The sequence below is a fragment of the Nilaparvata lugens genome, chromosome 1 (assembly GCF_014356525.2).
Source record: "Nilaparvata lugens isolate BPH chromosome 1, ASM1435652v1, whole genome shotgun sequence".
NCBI lineage: Eukaryota > Metazoa > Arthropoda > Insecta > Hemiptera > Delphacidae > Nilaparvata > Nilaparvata lugens.
In genome coordinates this window covers 30,553,115-30,570,145 of record NC_052504.1, presented here as the reverse complement: position 1 = coordinate 30,570,145, position 17,031 = coordinate 30,553,115, and the positions used below count along the sequence as shown (strand labels likewise).

At 35.0% G+C, this 17,031-nt stretch overlaps 1 protein-coding gene across 1 annotated transcript; it reads right to left on the bottom strand.

The window, feature by feature from the left end:
• Positions 1–9,762: 9,762 nt before the first annotated feature.
• On the bottom strand, positions 9,763–16,084 carry LOC111057716 (trithorax group protein osa-like). The gene is made up of 2 exons (XM_022345175.2): positions 14,940–16,084; positions 9,763–12,942 (listed from the first exon to the last, which is right to left on the bottom strand). The coding sequence occupies exons 1-2, from the start codon at positions 14,955–14,957 to the stop codon at positions 10,876–10,878; spliced, it is 2,085 nt and encodes a 694-aa protein (XP_022200867.2). The 5' UTR covers positions 14,958–16,084; the 3' UTR covers positions 9,763–10,875.
• Positions 16,085–17,031: the final 947 nt, after the last annotated feature.

Genomic DNA, 17,031 nt, shown 5'->3' with positions numbered 1-17,031 from the left:
TACTGAATCTCATATTGCTGTTGTACCAAATTAATATTGAACATATTGAGTCTGAGAATCTGTTGTCTTTTTTGTTCTTTTACAGGACACCGAACACAACACTTGCAAAGAAAAAAGGATGTAAATTATTTATAATTATCATCAATTGGTAGGGGTGATTACTGACATTCATGAAAAATGGGCATTTTCAACAGTTTTTCAAGCTAATTATAACAATACTTGTTGTAAAATGTTTCAAGATCTCTCATATTTTTTAATTCCATATTTAGTAAACAATGCATACCTTGGGGTGTGTTGGGCTCAAAATCACAGAATCAGATCTTGAAGGACAACATAGAAAGGTCAGCAGAGCAGTGTTCAAAAAGACTACTGACAAATCTTTTGTTTTGGTGGTGAGTGCGGCCTGAAATAGAAATTTTCTTCTCAATTTAGGGTGGTGTGGTGAGTACGGCCAGGGGCTTGTGAGGCGAGCACACCTGCTAGAAGAGAGAGTGAAAATCTATCTATTGAATGTTTCTGTCACTTGGGCCCGTGACTTGGGATTAAATGATTCAATGTGGATTCCGATCCACTGGTGATCTCAAACACATAGAACATAATAATATTAAATTCAGGGTAAACTGTAGACTAATTTCCAAAAAGTATTCCTACTCCCAAGTAAGTATCAAATGATCATCACGTGGTCAAGAAATTGGTCAACGATTTCTAAAATTCTACAAAATATATTTAGAGTTCATATATTCAATACTAATTTTATAGTTTCACTCCCTCAAATTTGAGAATTCTAGTTTGAATTCAAAAAATCTCATTTCTGAAGGCTTTATCCCATCATAGTTGTAGGAGGTAGTTGAGAGAATCTGTAGAAAATTATGACGTCTCAGTTTCAAAATGATTGATTATAATCTATTTCCGAATTCTCCAGCATTTATAGTGGAAATCGGGCTCAACATTCACTGCACACTATTATCCGAATTGATTTGTAATCTAATCTTTCCTATCATGGGAACTATGAATATTTTGAAAGAACTTCCGGAACAAGGTATCTCCTTTCCTTTTCGTTAGGGCATTGAATTTCCAACTAGAGGAAAGCAATTCCACTCCAATTATAATGCGGAACATCCAATCTGGCCAAAATTCCTAATAATTGTGGGAGATGTTATTTTGTGTTATGCAAAAAATCCTCAAGCAGGTGGATAGGTTTCACTTCCTAGCCTAGAATCCAGACTACTATCTTCTATGGTTAAGTGTAATAACAATAAGAATAATGGGAAAATACGTACGTATCCTTTTATAATCTGGAATATGAATAATGATACTTTAGTAGGCTATACCAAGTTCATCAACACACCTCAAAATAAACTCAAAAATGTTTGTTGTCTTGTAGCATAATTATCCTACTAGCATGAGCAAGCAAGTAGATAGGCATGATAGCAAGTAGATGAGAACAGTTTGCTGAATGTTAAACAAACTTTTTTCTCACATGAAGAATAATGCTCCCACCTCCTGGGTCTTGAACAGGAGGTTTGCCCCATAGAACTTCTATAAAATTTTTGTATTGTATCACAGTACACAATCACTATCACAAATGCCATTGATCACTAGTTATTTTGATTTTTTGCATTTGAAAAACTGTAAAGAATTACTTAGTGTAGTTAAGAAGTTGATATTGTGGTAATTATTCATATTGAATGAAAAAGACTAAGAAATTGTCAAAAACCACAGATTTATTGATACTCAGAAAGACCGGTCTCGGTTATTACGCCATTCTCAATCTCTGATAAACTAAAACTAAATACAAGAGCAGCAGAATTTATACTAGTAGGCAAGTACTGCTATTGGTTAAAGGCATTTAACTAATTAGCTACAGGCTACGCTCATCCTCATGCGATGCATCATTTCTCATAATCTAATTTCAAAATACCTCATGATTGACTACAATGACTATAGACCATGACTACGTCAATATATCTGTAATATATTACATATATATATATATATATATAATATATATATATATATATTACATTGTAATATATATCTATATATAATGATTTTAGAATAGGTTCTCAGATGTTGAGATTAAGTTGCCAGAGTATGGCAAGTAGGATCATTTTCTGTGTTTCGTTGTATTGTTTGTAATGGTTTTTGACCCTGTGGTTTCAATGCCATTTTGTCAAAACTAAAAGAAAGGATTACAGAAATAACAACAAAAAACACAATCTTCATTAATTTACAATGCAAAGTATAATAATTGAATGTGGAACTGCAATTTTTTATTTCGAATCAAATCTTTATTACTTTCTTGAAATATTCTTATTCCATATGCAATACAAGCCAAATTTCAATTTTTCAACATATTCTTGGTAAATTATCGCCTCTCTTGGATACTTGGAGTCATCTGCTCAGATCAATGTTCACTTTCTCTTTGTGCCAGGTGCAAAAAAAACTTGGCTCGAATTTTAGATGCACTAAGAGCTCGCAAATGAGAACGCATAGCCGACATTTACCCAAGATTTACATCTATTGAAGAAATAGAAATCAAGCTAAATGGCAACTAGCTAGTCCCAAGTATTATAGAATCCAATCGTGAGCTACAAACTATAGTTCTGTACTCTGTGCATTGCTGAAAAACAATGTTTATGGCCCAATTTTATCGTAATCCTTTACATAACAAAGAATTTTTAAGATGAGACAGAAGAAGTGAGAGACTTGAGAGAGTAGAACATACTTAGGAAAGGAAAGTGATATAATATTGTGTTGAACCCTAACCCTTATTTGAGATGTTACAAATCTTCATAAAATAGTCTTTGCTACAGAGTGGTCTTATATCAAGTGATCATCTTATTCTAACATGGTAACATGGTAAATAATGAGAAAAAAATTATATTATTACAGGTGGGCTCCGAAACTCTGGCAGGTGATTTTGAAACACTTAGCTCGTCACTCACATTTGAATCTTGAGTGGATAGAAATGTTGTATTGACACTCTGAATGAGACACAGTTTCTGAATTAAAAATTGTATTTATGTTGTTTGAATAAAAAAATTAAATAATTCGAGTTGGCCTCCTTCACATTTAAAATTTAAAGAATTCGAGTTGTCCTCCTTCACATCTGGAGTATCAAAAGCGTGTCACTTATTATAATATCTGAGTAATAAAATATCAGGACATGCAGTGTCACTCATCTCCCCCGATCCAATCTCAATCGTATTCTCAAAATAAAGTCATATTCAAATAACATCTCAACTCTTAACAGCGTAAAATCTTATTCAAGTTAAATCTAGAATGCTATTAATCTATACAAATCTTCTTACCAATGGGAGAATGAGGTATCAACATTCTTTTTCAAAAGGTTAGTCCACCTATTATTTATTAAATCTTAGATAAATATGCAGTAGTAAACATAACATCTTTTCTACTGCATAGTAAACATTAAACTATTTGGTACCACAATTTGACATACACGACAAAGTATATATAAAGCTGTCATTGACTCATTTACTAAGTTAATACACTGATATGATTCTGTCCTGACTATTGAATCAAATTATGTAAGCAACCTTCTATCCACAATCTCAAGAAACACCATGAAGAGTTATATTATTGATTCACAAGAGATTCGATTCAATGGAATTGGTTGAATTCAGTTCGGTACATCAATTGGCCCAACAAGGGCTTACCTATAAAAAATAAGGACTTACCTATTATTCCCGCAATCTACAGACGTCTACATTTCTGTCAGATATGAGACAAGCTTTAACGAATTAGAAGATTGTGATAACCTTGCACATTCATAATTTATTAGAAACAACACATTGAGATCTCCTCTTTCGATTGGTTGAGAATATTATCATTGTTTATTTTAAATGAGTAAACATATTTATAATTTGAGTGATGAATTTAGCTTTAAGTCGCCTCTCAACTGTATTCCAGGCAAGAGCTGATAAGGTTTGAAGGAGTCAAATGATGAAGATTCATTCAAGTTTTCACGCATTTTCACATAAGTCTCTTTGAATGAGAAAAAATACGACGGGCATGAAGACTCAATTGAGTAGAAATTTACGATAGATTATCCTATTTTATATTCAGGGCTTAGAAACTCTTAAAAAACATTCCTGAATGATACTGTCAATTTTTCACTGTTGTCATAAAATACTACATGACAGGCGTTTCAACACAACTTGCGCAATGTACAGCATTCTTCATGACTGGAGCAGTCGTTCATCTCAATATGTTATCTCTAATTATGTGAAAATCACTCTCGTAAAGCAATTTTGTCTTCATCTTCCAGTTATGCGAAAAGGGAAAAAATACTGGACCCGAACTGGCACCGGGTCAGTGGTTCGAATGCCGACGGTTATTTACAATATCTTCCCGCTCGAATCTAGATCATCTCGGACGGCCTCTCTCAATGGACACCAGGGGGACCAGTCGCAAAGTTGTTCTAAAAAATTACATAAATAGTTCGTTGCCGTCAAAGCTTTCCAACAAAACCGGTTCAGTATGTAAATAAACATATTGTTCAAGCTGTTTACTCCAGACTCCAGGTTAAGATACTTATTCGTGCGTTCTATACCCTACCCAATAAGTTTTGCAAAATCATTTTGGAATTATTAAACGCATTATTGGTCACATCTCAGCCAGAGTAAATAATAGAATAAATCTCATCAATGCTGATACTTCTTTTACTATCACTTATCCATATTCACCCGTATCTTGAATAGGATATAAAAACTTAAGACAAATCACAAGCTTCAATGAGTAAAGATCACTAGAATTTAAAAAAAAATAATGACTAGGTACTTAATACCTGGGACCAAGACACATTGGCATGTCACAATATTCTGCAGCTACAATAACCGATTCTTGCTGATTGAATCTCTGATAAACTTGTCTTTTATGAATCCAAACTTCATCAAATAATCTACCAAAGTTATACAAGTTTATTGATTCAATAAACTACTAGCTGTTGAGTCTCTCGTGAGTTATCCAATACGCAATAATGGCTCCCGAATTGTGAGTTTGAATATCTTTGCATCAGGTACCTTGCTCGTGCAAGAACTCTTAGAATATCTTGGAGAATCCCAATATTTCTCAGTTATTCAATACAGGATACATGATCGAACTAATCGTTTTCGGGGGCATCATAAACAATCGAATATGAATCGAGTGCACGAACTGAACGTTTAGTCGGAAACGTGCAGAGGAAAAGTGACAATAATTTAACTGGACTAAATAACCGTAACAGATCCGGTTACATCACGTTTAAGCCGAGGGGAATTAGTGAGAGTGAAGCTGGACCGGTCAGTGCACGAGATCGACAGCAATTAAGACCAGCTCAAACCACAAAGTAACAGGTATTTAGTTATGAGACGAGCAGGTGTTTGTGACAACATTCTCATGAGAAGAGATCGCGACCGCTGAAATCTTGAACCTATTTCCTGGTCAATCTTTTACCACACAGGCCAATGCAGCAGATATGTGAGCAATATTGTGAATATCTTCCGAACTGACCTTGCCCAATCAGCAAGGCTGTTACTTGTCGTCTGGTTCCATGCTTATTACAAGCCGCTTCGCTTCTCAAGTACCTAGTTACTGTTAACTGCTAATATTCTTCATTGTTCAATGTCGATGCACATTCACCAATGTTTAACAATCATTTATTCAATGCAGCTCATTTAACATTCGTATATTGTGTGTTGATAAACTGCATTATCGGATAAGGATCGATACCCAAATTACATGTACATGCTTTGAGCATGATCACGAATCATGTAACCCTTATTAAGCGTGATAGTAGGTTATCAATGTGCAGTTGCAATCACATACCGCTCACAATATCTCTGAATTACTGGAAAGCTATGTAAAAAATTAAAAAATTAATTGAATGATATATAGATGTTGGACATTAATTGTAAAAATGTCACATTTTGGGGTGACTCATTGTGACCGAACACACGACCTAGATTTGTTTCTTCCCTATTTTCAACTGTTCCTCTGCTGGGGAATAAAAGTGTAACTTATTCAAAAGTTGAAAAGTATTTCAATGGATCTTATTGTAACAATAAGACTAAAATAGTTCTTGACAAGAAAGAGAGATTCAAATTCCAATTTATTGGATAAAAAACACTATCAACACTACATTTTCCAATAATAAAATACAATAAATATAAAAAATAAATATATAATGAGCCCTAAGTAGTTCCGCGTGGGGCTTCAAAAGAAAAAAATAATAATGATACAAAAAATAAAGAAACAATAATTATTATTGTTACGACTTCGCCGATAGCCGAGCCACAGAGAAAAGAAGCACTACTGGTATGCTTATTCCGTGGCCGAGCATTGTTGTCAAACTTAGCCTACATGGAAACTAGAAGACGATACAGTAGCTAATGTTATAGCAAGTTATATAGTTACTGTAGAAGGCGAGAGCGATGAGCTTGATGCTATTGCCCACAGAGTGCAGGACCTGTCGAACTGCTATGGAACGTAGGGAAAACGTTGACTCTCACACATCGCACATGAAGGCTTTTTACGCACTCTTCCTCTCCAACTAATCGTGTAACATTTTACATTATTGATTTTTGAAAAATGAGACTGACCCTATACCTTCATTTGTAAAAGATGTTCCAGGAAAATTCAGGTGTCAAACACGTTTTGATTGTCTCTAGTAGCCTCCAATAATAAGAATCAATGAGGCCTATTTTTATATGGAGATGCTTTTGATAATAATTCTGATTGGTTCTCAAAGCGTGCTTGACCGAAAGCGCTCTAAGAAATTGTTTCACAAATACAACTCTCAATGAGAAATTGGAACATTCAACGAATCCTTGATGAAAAGATATGGGTCTATTGCCATCTAGAAATATTTTTAAAATCCTCAGCAGGTCTGTGACACATTTTCAGGATCATTTATTGTTGTTTATTGCTTTTGAAGGGACCGATTCAAGGATCCAAAGGTTCAAAGAACCCCACACGTCAACCGAAGCTTATTGTGATCCCAAGTTTTGTAAGTTAGTTAGGCAAACCACTACCTGTGTCCTTTTCAAGAACAAGGAATTTTTCCCTATGCTAACACCCCATTCTTGCAAACACCTATGCTAACACCTGACTGCTTGTCGCAATCCAGTAAGATATGCTTGGCAGTCTCTTCAGACTGATTAGTCCTCGTGACCTACGTGAGTCCCACTCCTGGCCTTCTTTGAAGGTCCTTCTGCTGAGGAAGGGGCGGCCAAGTCGCCTCTAAGGCGCCTGGCCACCCTTGACTCAGCCTCTTCACCCACATTTGTGCCTGGAGTTTCACCCATCTCTGGTCTCTTGGGTTTTTCTTTTTGCTCCTCCGAAACTGCCCTAATGGGGCAGATCCCGTGGGTTTGAAGGCAAGGCAACTTCTGGAGTTGCCTTGGTATCCCTTTTAGTCGCCTGCTACGACAAGCAGGGATACTGTGGGTAATTTCTGGTTTTCAACACATTCTTGAGTACGATGTTCGACTCAAAGCTCCCCCAACCCACAGGGGGCTTCAGGATCGTTAGTGAGGAGATTCTTCTAAAAAATGTAACATACAGCCCATATAATAATTGTTTGATGCTAATGTAAATGTTCTCTTTCAACCTCTCTACCATAGTATTTATTGTTCATTCCAAAAACAAAATGAACCTTCTTGGCCCAATAATAATATAATTGTGCTTTTTGACATATTATTGTCATTGATAATATTTTATGATATTTATTGCAATAAAACAAAACTTTGAAACTGGAGGGGAGTCTATTGACATCGATCATTGTCAATAATGAAATTGAAACTATAACATTACCACAGTAGGCTGTAGTAAAGTTCTAGAATGCTCCGAGATCCTTGGAACTTCAACACTAAACAAAAACTTACTCAATGATATCAATACTCGCAAGGCTGTAGGAAGAAAAAATTAGATGAATTATATAATTATTATAGAAAAATTGAATTGTATCGCCATATTTCTAAGATTTGGGTAGGTCTACACTTTAGAGTATTGGGATACTTTTCATTCCAAAATATCCATTGAATAAAAATGCTATTTGAAAACTTATGTATAACCAGATTTCCAAGATTTGGGTTCGCTTCAGTATTTTCAGTCCAAAATATCCATTGAGTGAAGTAACAAGTTGAAAAGTTGAAATCAATCCTCAAAGTATGATGTCATGTATTAGAAAAATGATAATTGTGAAAAACTGAGGAAATTTGCATTTGTTTATTTGAACAACTTATTTTGTTTCTTGCTTGTGGAATATGAAGATGATACTTGGGTTAAGACTAGGAAAACTCTGGATAAGCTTGGAAAACTGTTTCTATAGTGTTCATTCACAACCAGTCATGCACTTTAGTCAATTAATAAAATCCTTGAAACCATCAGCACAATACTGATTAGCGCTGGGTCTGGATATTATTATCACAACCATCCGGTTAGTTGATAAGAACAATGAAACTGGAGCATTATGAAACTAATGTTATTATTATATCACGCAATTTGTGTTGCTGGAAATGGTTCATTGGTAAATATTACATAGTTTGATAACAATGTAATAGCAATAAAATTAATACAGACATCAAAAGTTTGTCCTATCTCGATCAGGTAGGCCTACCTTGAATGTATAGCGTGTTCTCATTGTTTTGCAATGTTCCATTGCTAGACGATTATTTCTTGAATGATGTTACTCTCACGCTTTATTTGTGTAATTGGTCTGCGAAGTTATATGTCACGGAACAATAGAGAATGTCTCAAGTAGCGTATTAAATTAACAGCCATTCGAATATACTTTCATGTCTATTCGGTAATTAGTTGTTTGGTACAGTACTGGTATGGATTGAGCAACTCATATTATAACTAACACATGAGTTCTCCCTGAGAACAGTGGTTACTCAAAAATTTAGCAATAAATATTCAGCAATAGCCTACTATGGGAACATGTGGTACATTGTTCATCAACTTCCTTCCATCCTACTTTAAATATTTTGAATTAACTTAACTTCTTCCACTAAAATTTTGATTGGATATTTAAACTGATGAGTAATTAAACTTTTAAAAATAAATAATTATCAAATAATCAATTATATCAATATATTGAAGCATTCTAAAATTATATTATTGGAATTGACATTTTCCATTGGGAAGAAACAGGGGAGGTTAATGTAATTAATGTAGAATTTGATTCCGATTAACTCAAGCAATTTTCTGTAATCTTCAAAGTTTTGCCTTTAATAAAGTTTCTCACCAGTGTGAAACTGTCGCAAAATATAATAAAGCCTAGGCCCATTTACTTTCGCAAGAATTATAGATTTTCAAGGATAGATCAGTTGAGAGAGATTATAATTTTCAAGATAATATCAGTTGAGTTGGGTTGACATTAATTTTTCGTCTATCAACTTATTATTTATAGAGATGAAGATGATTGATGACACTTGATATTCTTACTTATCAAAGCATGAATACATAATACATAGATATCAAAAATTTTAAGAAAAAAAATCAAACATCTAAACTATCATATTTTTTAGTGTTTTAAAATACTTCTCCATGAAAGATTGAGGACATCCATTCAAGCAATGGGATTATAGATGTACATTTTCAATGAGATACATTAGGCCTACATTAAGAATTTTAGAGTTAACAATATCATTACAAAATTATACTTTGAAAACATTTCCTACGATATTAATAATTTTCCGATATTTGTTAATCAGAAGAAAAATTGGGGTTTCATGAAAAATAACAGAATACAAGTAATACTTCAAGATGAATATAAATGTATTTATTTTCATATTTCTTTACAAAAATAAATAATCACCTTCAAATAAGACGAACTCATAAATAATATTATAATTGATACAACAATAGATGTTAGCATGCAAGACGAGGTTTATCATGCAAAGGTAGAGTGAACAACATTTTTATCAACATCAAATAATAAAAAATATTGAATACCTGATTTCTAAAATCACAATAAGGATAAGGGGGTATTTTTCATACTTTGAAAATCACAATATAACAGATTTTATCACGACTTGTATATTGAATAAAAACCAATAGAAGATATTGCTCGAATAAATCGCATCTGTGTTTGATATGTACAATAATAGGCTAATAGTGGATAGTGTGCATGGTTGTACTTGCTTTCAGTGCAAGCGCAACATACATCATCCAAGAGAGAGACTTGAAGAATCTGACAGTATATACAGCAGGTGATTACAGAAATGCATTGATCATTAACTCGTATGTAATAAGGATGAAGATTATCTCCATTTCATCTTCTTCAAAAAGTGAATGATATGGATCATAGGATAAAAGTAGCGTATTCAAAACTGTTACTATTACAGTTGAATTTACAGTGTTGAGCTTGGTTCAAGCCATATCAATAAAATCCATGATTGGGCCATTATTAAGGACGTCAAATTGCGCATTTCAGCAATTATCAGTGAAACAGCTTATTGGGTAGAACTAATTTTTTTTTTTTGATTAGACAAAAATATTTCAAGAGGAATGGATCAATAATGGACTAGAACATCCCTCGTTTGTAGAGATAAGTATAATAATATTATCCCCATTTTAGATAATAACTTTTTCATTTTTCAATTTATAGAGAAATCACTGGAATTGGAATTTATATAAAAAAATAATGAACTGTTTATTGTATCTGAATAATGGCTGAATTTGCAATCATTAAAAAAAGTGGAGAGAGTAGAAAATCTATTTGAGACTCAATTAAATAATTTCACATTCATGAATTGAATTTGGAAAAACATTGCTTTTGTGAGTTAATTTTCCAATAGTTATTGAAAATGCAGATCTATTGAGATTGTTCGTTCAATAGATGTGAATTAACTTATTCTTTGATATTTTTCAACTCGATGTAGAAGACTTGATGCTTGTTACTTGTGCAGGAGTTGACTGGGTTGTGACTCGTTGTGTCACCGTCTCGGATGCTGATCCAAGGATTTGAACATTCCTGATTGGCTGTGTGGATCGTTTGGGTAGTTCGGTGGTCGGAGATGAGTCATATCCTGGTGAGGGAGGTGCTCTGGTGGAGGCGGCTACCAGTGTCCTGAAGATCTGCTCCTGCTGTGAGAGATCCTGTTGTGGCAGAGGAGTCGGACGGAAAGTCCTTAGAAAAGGAGTTGGACTGAGAGTTCTTGCATCTGTCAATTGGGGAGCAGCACTGGGATTAGTTAGAATCTGAGAATTGACCTGCTGCAACTGTTGACTCTGTTGTCCTGAGTGTTGAATATTTGGGTTGTTGAGTTGCGCTTGTCCTGCAAACCCTGGAGCTATCCCTGCAGGAAATGGCTGCCCAATTGGTGGTATCTGAGGGTATTGACCCAGATTGGGGAAAACAGGGCCTGGATATTGAGGGTTCTGACCCAAATAAGGGTTGAAATACTGTTGATTCTGATTAGGGAAAGGAACAAACTGACCAGGGTATTGATTGTACATCATTGGGTTATAATACTGAGGGTTTGGAACAGGGTATTGGTTGTAAGGAGGATAGTAGTTACCGGGATTGTAATACTGATTGGGGACTTGAGGAGGGGTTAGAGGGGGGACAGGACCTGGATATCTGCCCTGAAATCCTACATTTGCTCTTCCTGTGCGTTGTTGAAGGTACTGGAGGAGATATTCCATCAGCTCATCTCTTAGTGACTGGATTGCAGAGACTTGATCATGACCTCCTCCTCTATTGTAATTAGAAGGGGGTTCTGCATAGAGTGGCCTTCTTTGAAGAATTGGACTTATTTGAGGAGTCTCAGTGGTGAGTTGTGGTCTGTCATATCTTGATTGTGGGTCTGCTCCAATGGGAAGAGGAATTCGTGCTCCTTCTAACCCGTTTTGAGGGCGAAATCTCCTTGGAATAGGTAGAGCATGATTCTCGGGGTAGTATCTGTTCCTAGGGGGAAATGGAGTGGGTGGTACTGTGCTGACCTCTGGTGCAATATCTGGAGGCTCAAACCCAGGACGAAAGGTGGGCTCAACAACAGATATCGGGCCAAAACCTCTCGCATTCTGAGCTAGAATTTGATTTCTATATTCGGGAGATGCTTGTGGCAGGAGAGAGGCCAATACTTGATTTTGGAGTCTTGCCTGTGGAGCGATGTAACGAGATCTGCCATCCTCTGGATAGACGTCATGTGAGTCAATGGCCCTGGATGCTTGATCACTACCGAGCTGGCGACGAATCAGGTTTGCACTCTCTCTGTGGTGAGGGTCTTCTGACACTGGTCTCCGCGTCACTAGGATCCTTCTAATTGGAGCTGCTGTTGTCCTAGGCTGGCTTTGATCAATCCTGTCTCTTGCCCTGTGTAAATTCGAGTCTGCAGTAGCAACAGCTCTAATAAAGAGGTCCATGGAAGGTTTCCTGCCTGCAATGTAATCTCCATAAGCTGGAGTTGTAGACTTGACAGCTTCATCACTTGGAGTCTTCCTCGGTATATGCTGTATGACAGGTGCTCTGGTTGAAGTAGCTGGTTGTCGCAATACAAGCACTGGACCTCTTCTCCTAGTTGATACATCTTTCTCTTCTGTTTTGTCATTATCTTCGTCGTCATTGCTGTTGTCTTCATCATTATCACTATCATTCGCTTCATCCCTGTCCTCTTCGTCAATATCTTCTGATACGGGAGCAGTAGGCGTGGTCATTGGCTCGAATCCTGTGCCGTTGCTGGCTGTGTAGGAGACTCTTTTCAACTCTCCTGTTTCGTCGATGTAACCGAACATGCCCTTTACATTACCTTGCACATCTCTTGTTTCGATCTTGAAGCTGCCGTCATCTGCTTCGTAGCCGAATGTGTAAGAGCCGTCATCATTGACTCGGTTGATGTGCTTGAGAATGTTCACTCCTTTTGGAACGTCTTGCGCTGCACGTGTCACCTTCACCAAACAGCAGCAGCATAAAATTGTCAGCAGCACATTAGTCTGGAAAAAATCGATCAATCGGAAAACTGAATTACACATTACACAAATTATAGTGAAATTAAGTGATCCTACTGCTATCAATTAGGAATTGATAATTGGTTTATAAGAAGTGGAATTCAATTATTAAGATTAATATAGTATTGAAAAAATTAGTCATTTGAGGATTGGTTGTTTGATCGAACGCCATTTACTTCTACTGCACCCGCGTACGGTATGTACGGTATTTTTTTAATGGATAAATAAATATAATACCGTTGGTTATCTCAACCAATGCCAACAGAAGTAACATGAGTGTAATATCAGAGTCAATATTTTTAGAGATAATGAGATGATAAGGACGGGAACTGTTAAGGGAGTCACGATAGAAGATATTTAATCTGGTTCAAAGCTTGAATTGAGAAAAAGTTTTAAATTTTACAGTACGGTAATTAAATATATTGGAGAGGGATAATAGAGAAGGAGGTAAAAGATTATTGAATTGTTAAATTAAAATATGGATAGGGTACTTATGAGAATAGAGGAGAATAAAACAGTTCATTGGGAGGAATGCTTACAATCAGAGTCGTCATTCTAAAGACATAATGTTTGTGAGCCAATTACCAGGAGCAAGTAATGAATCAGATCATTCATCGAAATGGGGACGATTGAGAATAGAAGAAAAAATGGTCAATTTATTATTCTTCTAGATTGCCTGACAAGGAAAATAAAACAAAACTCAAGATTTGAATGAATTAAACTTGTAGGCTATAGGATAGAGACGAGAATTTGAAATCCGAATGATTTTATTGGAGATATATCCAATAATCTCGAATATGAAACAATTTGGTTACTATAATGAGCACTTTGAATATTTGAAAAAACTCTGCAAACCTCCTTTTACCCTTCTCATAAGTTTTCATAATCCCCCACACCAGATTCATATATTAAGTTACATCGTGGAGTATTTCTACGTCGAACCCATTCAAAATTATTGTTTTTGTTGATGAATGGATATCTGCTACAAACGTGATCATTGAACATGATATTCATTCGTGTGTAGTATAATTTATTGGATGAAAGAGAACATTATATAGACTATTCAATCTTTAGAAAAAAACAGCTCTACAATAGGTGATCCAAAACTGATTTTATTTCGAAATTCGAAGTTTTCCAGTTACATGGATAGTCTGAATATCAAGAAAGTATTCAAGGTACATAATGTTAATGCAACATAATTCTAAATCTAATAGGGAGAGCCAAATTGGAATAGAATTTCAAATTTGATAAAATGAAAGATCTGGAATCCGAATAACCAGGATTCAATATTACTTATTGATATTTTTAACTGGCCATTCAATAATTATTAATTTAATTACAGTTCCTACTCTATCGTTAGGTTATCGTATGTTATTGCAAACAGATTATTTCTATTCATATAACGTTCCTATTCAAATATTATTAATCGCTCATGTAATTTTCTGCTCTTAATTTTTCTGTTATCTTTATATGGTCATATAAAATATTCGTGTTTATTAGACTAATATTTATTTAGTCCCTTCCATATATATTCACATAATTTTTCATGCAGACTATCACATATAATTGTCATTTTTTATGGATGAATGTAATTCAGTGCCAAGGATCTGATATATTCATGGTTAATAAAGTATTTTTATTGTTAAACATATTTTGATACCATATACATTTATTAGTATAGGTATGCTTTGAGCAAATAATAAATTATGTATTATTATTCATTGAATTAACGATTGTAATCTCGAAGTGTATTGAGAGATAAAAATATTTTTCAATAATCAAACATGCTACTTAGCCTTCTCGCAAGTACTTGGCTCCTGGGCAGGATTAATTCACTGTAATTCCAAACGAACTGAACCAGGGTATCACAAACAACCAACACTATATAGAAATTTGGTAACGCATACAATATAACTATTATATAATGATTAATATCTTATAACTTGAACTGATAAATAACAAACACTTGTGAATGAGTATACCTTGATTATGGCCGGCATGGCTAGTTGTGACTAGTGCTGTTGTCGACGGGAGGATCGCTTTATAGACAAAGTTTGCAGTTGGCAGCCAGGGATGGGAGAACATGACCCATTGTCTGCCACAGTCAATGAATCTCCCAGGAGTTTGTCTGCGCCAAGGACAGTGGGCTACAGGAGCCAAGAATAGGCCAACAACCTGCCTCTGCATCTACACTTGATGTACGCGTACTGTACACATTCAGCTTGAAAACACCACAATTATTATTATTTCTACATACTATCGTGACAATCTACAATAAAATGTCATTATACAGTTGAAACTTTCGTAACGCATGTTTCCTCATCTCATATGCATCTGAACGCAACGTTATCTTGAAAATATTATGTGTACTTATCAATGAACTAAATCATCTCTGAATTAATTGGGTCAGGTATTTGTCAGTTCATTTCCACTGCAGAGGAAGGAATTTGGTAGGCCCTAATGCATGATTAGGCATTATATTCCACAAACTTTTTACTGCGCGATAAAGATATTTAAATAAGTTTATCAAGTGCAGTCTGGTTTTTCGATTAAAAATTATTGGATTTAAAGATAACATAAATATTTGCTCAATTTTGGTGGTTTGCATTAACGTAGTTTTAATATAAAATGGGTGCTGTATGATAAGAAATGGAAAATTAGTTTGTCTTTATTCATTTTTGCTGAGATGTTGTTCACAGAAATAAGCATCACTGTTTCTTGTATGAATAATAGTAGGGATAATGATGAAATTGAGGGGTTTGAACTAGCGGGAAGTAATTTTAGACACAACATTTTATCACTTCTACACCGACATGCAGACATGCATCTATTTTATGTAAATCAAATGAATGCAGTTCTTCAATTCATGCAACTATTTATTAGATTCAAATCAGAATTAATAAATAACTGCATTTCGGTGTAAAATTTAAAAAATCAACTTTTTATTGATCGCAGTTCAAAATGCATCAAGAAGCCATCACGGCACCTGTAAGAGTTCAAAAGATTGACCTCAAGTGGTCACCTTCACAACGGGAGTACCAAACACTCGTAGCTTCCACGCTTCTAGCTTCAATCTGAGTAGCCTACATTGATAATAAAAAATAGGCCTATCGCTCTATTTGAAAATTTGAGGTAATTTCGGAACAATTATTGAGCATAACTGATCCTGAATATGTGTGATGTAATTAAAGACTAATTTAATGTAACTAGAGTTGATTTTTTTATCAATTATAAGGGTTTTGATATTCCAACACAGTTTTAAATATAATTAGAATTATATAACTGTATTAGCTCAGGGATTGTTTAAAACAATATTTTTTCACTATTTCCAGTAATATATTGTAGGCCTATATTGTAATGGATTTTTTGGAGGAATAAATTTCAATTTCAAGTTCAATATCAGACGGAATCAAAACTGAAGAGCTATCCAACTTATAATTCAAAGAAGGATTCAAGTGTTCTCCAGAGATAATTCCAATTCGAAGGGTTTCATATCCCTAGTCTAATATAGATGAGAAATTAGATTGTGAAGGATTGGATCACTGGCATTCCGTCATTTATAAGGTGGATTCCCGAACTAGAGCGGCATTCTATCTAGTTGTGAATACTATTCGATCTTCATCACGACATGGTAATAGAGCTCAATTGCCAAGACCAAGATCCGCCATGTTCCAAAAATCTTTCTTGTTCTTAGGTCCAAAATTCTTCAATAATTTGCCTGACAATGTAAGATCTTGCCAATCGTACCCTGCAGGGGTAGATTGATCAGAGAGTGGCTATTCGGTCTTCTTCCGGAGGCGGTCGACTTCGGACGTTTTTTGTTGTTCAGTGAGAGATCACATTTCTCAAATTCTAAAAGTTATTTTAATTACTATTTTTTTCTGTTGTTAGCTTTCATCTTATTCTTTATTTGTTGTAAGACTTCTATTTTTGTTTCTCAATGCCTTGTGTTTCATTTCCTAGTTATAATTACTGGATACATTATGTAAGGAATTCGATAAACAAATTGATTTTTTACCATAAGAGAGTTTCTAGGGTCTGCAGCAACTTCTCAATGGGGAGAGGTGAGTCTCA